The sequence below is a fragment of the Plecotus auritus genome (genome assembly GCF_963455305.1).
Source record: "Plecotus auritus genome assembly, chromosome: 8".
NCBI lineage: Eukaryota > Metazoa > Chordata > Mammalia > Chiroptera > Vespertilionidae > Plecotus > Plecotus auritus.
This window is the reverse complement of record NC_137782.1, coordinates 62,353,262-62,363,232: the sequence shown is the minus strand read 5'-3', so window position 1 is coordinate 62,363,232 and position 9,971 is coordinate 62,353,262. Positions and strand designations below refer to the sequence as shown.

Here is a 9,971-nt window from a genome sequence, read left to right as displayed (position 1 = left end):
TAAAACAGTAACATGGACCCGATGGGGCTTTAATTTTCCTATTACCTCTACCGTGCCCCTTTGGGGTGTTTTAGTGTTTGAGGAACTCTAAATTGGATCTGGAGGTACTCACCTCACTAGGGGGTTTTACTTAATGGGAAATTTAACCTAACATGTTGGATTTCAACTTGGGAGGTCGCAAACCAAAGAGAAAAGACGTACCCTGAGGAGAAACGGCCTGGCAAGAGGCGGACGGTCGGGAACCTCAAAACTAGTTGATGAAGTCTCTGCTTGAACGCGCTGGGTGCATCATGCAATTCCCTTGAGGCATAATAATAGCATCTACCCTTTAGGGAGCTCTCTGTGTTAATGCCCTCCACCCAAAGACCGCCGAGAACACACCCTATAGTTGAACAAAGTTGGGCTTGTTTCCTGCAAGGAGGGGTGACACAGCATGAGGGACAGTGGGCATCTCATAAAGAGGGTGCTGCAGCACTAGCCAGTTTGGCTCAGTGGATAGAGCGTGGCCTGTGTACCAAAGGGTCCCGGGTTTGATTCCAGTCAAGGGCAGGTACCTCCGTTGCAGGCTCTTTCCCAGTCCAGAGGCAACCAATCAATGTATTTCTCTCACATAAGTGTTTTTCTGTCTTTCCCTCTCTCTTCCACTCTCCCTAAAAAAAAAGAAAAAGAAAAAAAAAAGCAATGGAAAAATATCCTCAGATGAGGATTAACAAACAAACAAAAAAACTAAAAAAAAAAAAAAAAGAGGGTGCTGGAAAGAATGTACAGGATTTGGCTTGTGTTCGGTAATTCCCTGTTTGGGAAATGCTGGTATGATTAGCAAATTGTCTTGATCGCTTTCGTGAAAAGATTTATTTTCCTTTACAGCATGGTACCAGGCATGACCTCCCTAAACTGGCTACTTGTAACAGACTTTCTTCAGAGATTTCCCCTAAGGCAGTAATTTTTTTCCCTAGGAAAAGCCAGAATTCCCTGGGGTGTTGGCAAGTCACAAAGCAATGGAAGCTAAGCTTTTCCAGGATATAGATCCTACTTAGACTAAGCTAATAAGAACATCAACACAAATCATCATTTGTATTTTTCTAACCTCTTTCATCTAGGAATCTCTGCAAAACTAAACATTTATTAATTTCTTCCCGTAATGGTGAGGGAAATCATTATGATTTTCTTGTTTTATAGACACACAAGCCAAGTTATGAATTGCACAAAAATTAGTGAGAAATCCAGAAACAGACTACTGGAATCTTTACTCTGGGCCAGGGGTCCTCAAACTACAGCCCACGGGCCACATGCGGCCCGCCGAGGACATTTATCCCACCCGCCGGGTGCCACTGCCTGTCCTGCTTAGCAGCCGACTCGTCCGGGGCCTGCAGTGCGCATAGGAATTTGTTCATAGTTTTTTTTAAACTATAGTCCGGCCCTCCCAACGGTCTGAGGGACAGTGAACTGGCCCCCTTTTTAAAAAGTTTGAGGACCCCTGCTCTGGGCCATTCTTGATGCTCAGCCCCACCCCAGATCACCAGTTACCCAATAGTAAGCTAATGATTATAATTCTTCAATTGTATACTAACTTTTATGTTTTCATAGTCTTTAAAATATTCCGTAGTCTCTTCACTTGACCCAGTGGTCGGCAAACTCATTAGTCAACAGAACCAAATATCAACAGTACAACGATTGAAATTTCTTTTGAGAGCCAAATTTTTAAAACTTCTTCTAACGCCACTTCTTCAAAATAGACTCGCCCAGGCCGTGGTATTTTGTGGAAGAGCCACACTTAAGGGGCCAAAGAGCCGCATGTGGCTCACGAGCCGCGGTTTGCCGACCACTGACTTGACCCATAAAATAGCAGGCCTATAGGGACTGTGACTTAAATAGTTACAGTACTTGAACTAGAACCCAGATCTCATGAGTCTTAGTCCAATACTCTTTCTACTTGGTATGCAAGTCCATACATCCTTGTAAGTGATATTTAACTTATAGAAACCATAATTAAATAGAGATTCTAATCTGCATAGAAATCCAGACCTATTCAACCCTTTTCATCCATGAGCACCTAATTATATGGGGCCTTTAAGAGTTAGCTTTGGAGAGACAAAAAAAAAAAAAAAAAAAAAGCAAGTCACTGAGATATTAATGAAAAGCACTGGTAACTCTGAAATTGAATTTATCTTTGAGTTCATGTAGTAGATGGAAAGTACAGTGAGGATCCCCCAAAGAAGTCTTGAATAGTTATCCTTTGAGAACTAAACCAGTAGAAATTAATTCTCAACTATTTAGTCATACATAGAAATGATTTCTGAGAAAATGTGTCACTGAGGAGATTTAGGAATCAGCATTTCTAATCAAGTTTACTAGGCTATATATACTCTAATGAAAATACTATATCCAAATACTGTCATTATGTCAGTGATTACCAAATCCATATTTTCAAACCAAACCTTTCAACCTCACATATTCAAGTGCCTACTTCTCTACTTATCTACATTTGCATGTTGAGATCTCAAAGTTACTGTGTTTAAAACAGAACTTTGGGTATTTCCTCTTGTAAGTCTTCTTCATCTCAAGGGCACTGCCTGCCCAGTTGCTTAAGTCAGAAACCCAGGAGTTAACTTGAGTCCTTCCTTTTCCTCACCTTCATTCACTTCATTATCAAACCTTGATTCTACGTTCAAAATAAAACTAAAATCCAACCATTTCTATCTCCAATGCCACTAGCCTAGTCCAGGTGATTTTCATCTCTCTCTTGGATATTATAACATTCTCTTGCCCCTTTCCTTCATTACACCACAATTCATTTATTGGTCAGTTGTTTAGTGGTGATTTTCATAAACTCACTTCACTACTAGAATGTATATAAATTCCTTGAGGATAGGTACAAGCTGTCTTGTTCAGTATGATATTCCCAACATGTAACAAAGCCTAGTATCATCACAGGCACTTAGATACTTGGTAAATATTCGTTGAATTACTGAACAAAAATCCAGTAGTGCCCATGATTGCTTACAGTAATATAGTTGAAGTTGGAGCCTTAATTTAATCATGTGTAGTAAAAATGACTGAAGCTAACATAATTAAAATTAGTTGTAATCCAGTATGTCTGAAAGAATGTGTTAGAATTGAAATGGTTCACCTGGAACCCAGAAAGAGAGGAATCTGCCAGGATTTGGCCATGTTTTTTCATCCAGCCGTGTTCAGGATTGAGAAATTGTAAACCCAAAGAACATTGTTAAGCTAGTTATTAACCTAAATAATTTCTTAGGCTTCACCTGGTTCCTGAATAAAATCATCCACCTCTCTTTTTTTCTTGTCATTCACCAAACAATATTTTAATTACCAACTTAGAGTCCCTGGTACTTTTATACCAGAAAGGAAATACTCTGGACAGCAAACACAAATATATATATTTTGTTAATCTTCACCTAAGGATATTTTTCCCATTGCTTTACAGAGAGCTTGGAAGAAAGGGTGGGGGTGGGGGAGAGAGAGAGAGAGATGACTGGTTGGCTGCCTCCTGTGCGTACTCCAACCAAATCCACAACCCAGGTATGTGCCCTTTATCTGGAATCAAACCCGAGACCCTTTGGTGCCAGGGCCAACCCTCTAACCACTTAGCAACACTGGCCAGGCTCAAACACAAATATTTTAGTCACTGAAAAAATATTTTAAACTCTCGAATGTAACTCTGTGAGGGCAGGAAATTGTTAATCACAGCTGTGTCCCTAGAACATAGAATAATGCTTAATACAAAGATTCTTTATAGGTGTTTGATAAATGAATGTGTATTAGTAAATTAGAATTATACTTTATACCACATTCTTTTATGAATTAGGTATTGTGAGTCAGTCCTCAAGTATATTTCCATGCTAGATGCATTAGGAAAATCAGATTTCTTGTCATATAGGCCAAATAGGAGATCCTGAACTCCAGCACTCTAGGGTCTGTGAGACCCTATTTGGTTAACTAGCTGACATCCTTCTCTGATGTTACGATCTTGGCTTTTTGTAACTTCAGTTCATGCTCCATCTGGCCTGCAGTTTCCTTTGAAAAGTCTAATTATGCTGTTCCTCTGCCTAAAAATCAGTTATTTATCTGTTACTTTTAGAATAAAACTATCCACAGTCTGCCTCTCCAGGGCTCCTCAGCGCTGTACTCTCAACCTTTCTTTTTTTTTAAGTTTATAATTTATTAATCCTCTTATGAAAAATCTGCACAACCGTCACAGATAAAGTCACCGAAGAATCTTTACTCCTTCTTTTGCCAGCACCAACATTGGCCTTTGCAGTCCCCCTGACTTTCTTCATTCTGTTCTTGCGTTCCTTTCTCTGTTTTCTGGAGGTCTTCTTCTCAGATAGGCCATGTCTTGCAAGTCTGTGTTTGGGTTCATTTTTCTTTGCGTAATCCAAGGAATCATAAATCATGCCAAAGCCACTGGTCTTGCCACCACCAAAGTGGGTTCTGAATCCAAACACAAAGATGACATCAGATGTGGTCTTATATATTTTGGCTAGTTTTTCCCAAATTTCTGTCTTGGGTACTGTGGCCGTCCCAGGGTGAAGGACATCAATGACTATTTGCTTCCACTGAAGTAGTCTGTTGGTCATGAACTTCCTGGTCTGGATAGTTACCGTGTCATTCATGATGAAGGTTTATCTTCAAGCAGCCAGGGAGGGGGAAAAAAGCCTCTCTACCTTTCTTAATACTCTCCATCATGTATTCTAAGTGCCAGCTACACTAAATAACTACACTAAATCTCCTGAACATGCTGGTCCCCTGGCTGAAATGCCTGTCCCTTCTCTTCCCATCTGATGAACTTCTGCCATCCTTTAAGATCCAGCTTAGATGTTACTTTTTAAAAGAAGCCTATGATTTACTTTGTGTGGGGGGAAAGCTATTCATTTCAACTTGTCTTCTTTCATTACTCAATTATAGCCCTTATCATATATTATAGCTACCTTTGAGATCCTGGAGGGCAGAATTCTGTGCCTTACTCATCTTTCTTTGCTTCCCCAATGCCTAGTACATGTTTGTAAATGTAAGAACCCATTCGGGTGATAGATGAGAGCTAAAAACTAACTTGTAACAGCCTTATCTTCTTAAATGTAGCCTGCTTCCCAAGGGAGAATGGCAAACTTCCTAGCTATATTCCATTTGAAAAAAATGGGTGTGACTATAGTCTGGAAAAAATGTGCTTTACATACTCCCTTTATGATTCACTGTAAAATGAGGTGATAACAGTCTTATTGATAGATTACCAGGCTCTTAGAAAGAAGTGATTCAATTTTGAGGACATTATCCTAAGTGAAATAAGACAGTCACAAAAAGACAAATTTTTGTATGATTTCACTTATCTCAGGTATCTATAGCAGTCAGACTCATAGAACCAGAAAGTAGAATGGTGGTTGCCAGAGGTTGTGGGGAGAAGGGGATAGGCAGTTAGTGTTTAATGAGTATAGAGCTTTAGTTTTGCAAGAAGATAAAGTTTTGGAGAGTGGTTAAATGAATAATATGGATGTACTTAACACTACTGAACTGTACACTTAAAAATGGTAAAATTGCTCGACTGGTATGGTTCAGTGGTTGAACATGGACCTATGAACCAGGAGGTCACAGTTTGATTCCCAGTCAGGGCACGTGCCCAGGTTGCAGGCTTGCTCCCCAGTAGAGGGGCGTGCAGGAGGCAGCTGATCAATGATTCTCTCTCTCTCTTTTTTTTTTTTTCAAAATTGTTTTATTCTAATGGCCAACATGCAGACAATCCACTTCAAAGCGCCTCTACTGTCATGTGTGCAAACTGAGGCTCAGGCTTCTTGGCTTGGCCAGAAGCCCATAGAGCCTGGAGGACTGGCATGTTGCTTTACGAATGACAAAAGGAATATAATTGTGAGAAACTAGTGTTCACCAAAATAAAACGCTACCTACACTGCCAGCCAGATTGACTAGATGCATATTGACTAGATCAATAACCAAAAAATACTAAGACTTGTTAAGGGGCCTTTACAAAACAGGCTTCCTGGGAGAACCCAGGAGGCTAACCACCCAGGCTTGAAAGTGAAGAAACAAAATCACACTGGAAATAAAATCAATATGGAAATTTTCTCTGAGAACAACCAGTAGAGTTTGATGCTTTAAACGGTTGATGATGTTACCCAGGTTTACTTAGTGTTTGGGCATCTCTACAGAAGACTTCAAAACTCTTAAGAAAACCACAATGAGATACCACCCCTCACATCCATTAGGATAGCTATTAGAACAACAACAACATAAAGTAGGAAATGATAAGCGCTAGCAAGAATGTTGGTGGAAGTGTAAAATGGTGCAGCCACTATGTATGGCTGATCCTCAGAACAGTATGGTAGTTCCTCAAAAAGTTAAAAATAGAATTACCATATGAATTAGCAATTCCAATTCTGAGTATATATCCAAAAGAATTGAAATCAGGGTCTTGAAGAGATATTTGTATAACCATGTTCATAGCAGCATTGTTCACAATAGCCAAGAGGTAGAAGCAATTCGTATTCGGTCATAGATGAATACTTCTGTGTTATGTGTATTTAACCACAATCTTGTTTTTAAAAGCACTGAATGGGGAGTCAAAAGACAAAGGTTGGAGTTCTTTTTTTTCATGTCTTGATTTTTTTCATCTTTAAACAGAATAATGAAGCCTGCCCAGCTTCTGTTTTTTATGTGAGGATCAAATAGAAAAGATAGCAACAATCAAAAACTTTGAAGATAATTTTTTGAGTATTGTTTTTTCAGTATTCCAGTGTCTCTGATATTTTTTAATATTCATTATAAATTTCGCGTCTTATTTTGTAACAAAATACTTTTAAAGGTGCCTCAGCAATAACCTGTTACCACTTCAAAGGATATATGTGTGCTGAACTCTTTCATCTTGAACTGCTCACCTTATAATTTGGTCCCAGGAAAGCAGCAAGTAAACAGCCTTTTTGAGGACTATTGATGACCTAAGATGGTAATTACTAATGTGGTTTAGCATTAATTGAGGACATACAAGCTCAGGATTTTCATGTGAATGTAAGAAAGCTGACCCCAACTTGGTAGAATAAGGGGAAGAATTAACATTTGCTGAGTATGTACTAAGAGTCAGGCCCTATAGCAGATGTGTTGTATGCATTATCTCATTTAATCCTCACAAGAGTCTTGTCAGGTTAATAATATTATACTCATTTTATAAACAGGGACATGAAGCTCAGAGAGGTTAAGTCACCCACACAATGAATGACGGAGATGGAATTCGAGTCCAGGTCTGTGTGACTCTGAAGCTCATACTCTTTCTATTCTCTTACACTGCCTCTCAAAATATATTTGACTCTGCCTATTGGTAATAGAGTTAATGATAAATGATATATATTGATGTATATTTGTACATTTATATCAATTATCTTACTTGGTCATTCCAAATAAGATAGGCTGTGCAGGGATGAGTATCACCACATTAATAATGAAGAAACATAAAGTCAGAAAATTTAACTTACCTAACATCAACCAACCAAGAAATGATAATAGCAGGACTTGAAAACAGGTACTGCAATTCCCTGACCTAGGCTGTTTCCACATAAGCTTCATGAAAGTGGAATTTTACCTCTGAATTTTATGGTTCTGACACTTTTTTTTTTTTTATCTTCACCCGAGGATATTTTTCTATTGATTTTTAGAGAGAGGGAAAGACAGAAATATCGATGTGAGAAAAACACATCAATTGGTTCAGTCATTCAACCCCAAACATGGCCTTGACTATTGCTGGTTCAGGTTTTCAAAATGGAAATTTATATTATTTTTCTGGCATAAAGGAAATAAATCCTCATTAAAAATGAAACAATGCATAAGTAAAAAGTGCAAGCCATCCAAAAAATTTTTAAATATATTTTTATTGTTTTCAGAGAGGAAGGGAGAGGGAGAGAGAGATAGAAACATCAATGATGAGAATCATTGATCGGCTGCCTCCTGCACACCCCATACTGGGGATCGAGCCCACAACTAGGGCATGTGCCCTTGAAACTGAAATTAAACCTGGAACCCTTCAGTCCGCAGGCCAACACTCTATTCACTGAGGCAGACCAGCTAGGGCCAAAAATTTTTATTAGGCATATACAGACACACACACACACACACACACACACACACACACACGTTTTTACAAGACTAAAGAACTTAGCTAAAGTGTCCTACTTCTGCAAAGAAGGTAAGTATAGCAGAGAGAGAAAAGATGGGGCAAGAAGGTGTGATCAGAAAGTCTAGTGGAAGAGTCCTGGGGAGTGAAATTCCCCTTTTAGTGAGGTTGAAAGAAAGGAGTAGAACAGATAGAAAGAGTTTAGGGGAGTTAACTACTAGAGGGTTCTGTTTTGTTCTTAAAAGTAGGAGGCAGCCCAGCCAGCATGGCTCAGTGGTTGAGCATTGACCTATGAACCAGGAGGTCACGATTCAATTCCTGATTAGGGCACATACCTGGGTTGTGGGCTTCATCCCCAGTATGAGTCATGCAGGAGGCAGCCAATCAATGATTCTCTCTCATCACTGATGTTCTTATCTTCGTCTCCCTTCCTCTCTGAAATCAATAAAAATATATATATTTTTAAAAGTAGGAGGCAGCCCTGACTGTTTTGCTCAGGGGTTAGAGCCTTGGTCTCTGGACCGAAGGGTCTTGGGTTCAATTCCCAGTCAAGGGCACATATCTGGGTTGCAGGTTTGCTCCCTGCCCCCAGTAAGGCCCTGTGCAGAAGGCAACCAGTTGATATATCTCTCACATCAATGTTCCTCTCTCTCTCTCTCCCTCCCTGTCACTCTCTCTGAAAAAGCAATGGAAAAAATGTCCTCTGGTGAGGACTAAACAAAGGGGGAAAAAAGTAGGAGGCAGATTCATCTGCTATAAATCGGGTGGGCAAGGTGCATGAAGAAAAAGGGAAAGGTGATATGGGGCATAACTACTCATATTCAAAATGATGCACTCTCATCTTCTGAAGACTTTATCTGCGGAAGCCTTTAAATGAGAGTTGAAAAATTGGAGAAAATACATCCTAATAGTCCTCCTTCTCTTTTGCAAAAAACCATGTGCCCAGACTCTGGATGGACCCCTGTCTTAGACTCTGGGCATGGGATTTTCTCTGTGGAGGGAAACTGAATAAAGTGGTATATCGAAGAGCAAAAGAGGAGGGCAAAATGTGAAGAGGGCACAAGAGCAGGTGTTATATATTTCAGAATACAGGGAAGGTAATTAAAATAGCCAAAACTTTTGTGTTTTCCTCAAATCCTGATTTGAACCTCACTGTGTACAGTGGCAGTGAATCAGATGTAATCTAAATATGTCCATTGACATATTGCTTGGAAATTTAATTACCTGTGGAGAAATCTACAGTGAACATACTCAGTCATTTTGGAAGGCAGTGGTGATTTCTCCAGGGGTCTTATTTTAAAATCAAAACAAGCCTGGCCAGTGTGGCTCAGTGGTTGATCATTGACCTATGAACCAGGAGGTCACGGTTCAATTCCCAATCAGGGCACTTGCCCATGTGACAGGCTGGATCCCCAGTAGGGGGTGTGCAAGATTCTCCCTCAGCATTGATGTTTCTATCTCCTCCCTCTTTGGAATCAATGAAAACATTTTTTTCTTAAGTTTAATAACAAGCAACTATTTATAATGAAGAACATCTTTATTTCAAACTATCACTTGAAATGAAAACAGACAGTATTTCTCAGAGTGTGGTCTGAAGAACAATTGCATGTGGGAGTTAGGATGTTAGGAGTTAGGAGCAGGTGAAGATGGAGAAGTTTGTTACCATTGTAGTTTCTTGGATCCCATGTCTCTGGTGTGGGACCTGAAATCTGAATACTTTACAGATGCCCTGGCCTATACTTTACAATTGCAGCTGCACTGGTTAGGGTCACAGGTTTGATTCCCAGTCAAGGGCACATACCTGGGTTGCAGGTTTGATCCCCTACCATGGTCGGGGTGC

The 9,971-nt window shown here is 39.7% G+C and overlaps 1 protein-coding gene across 1 annotated transcript; it reads right to left on the bottom strand.

Annotated features, from left to right (window-relative positions):
* Window positions 1-4,175: 4,175 nt before the first annotated feature.
* On the bottom strand, window positions 4,176-4,637 carry LOC308256560 (small ribosomal subunit protein eS24-like; the record flags this gene model as incomplete). The annotated part of the gene is made up of 1 exon (XM_080684893.1): window positions 4,176-4,637. The coding sequence occupies one exon, from the start codon at window positions 4,635-4,637 to the stop codon at window positions 4,176-4,178; it is 462 nt and encodes a 153-aa protein (XP_080541019.1).
* Between the last annotated feature and the right edge of the window lie 5,334 nt (window positions 4,638-9,971).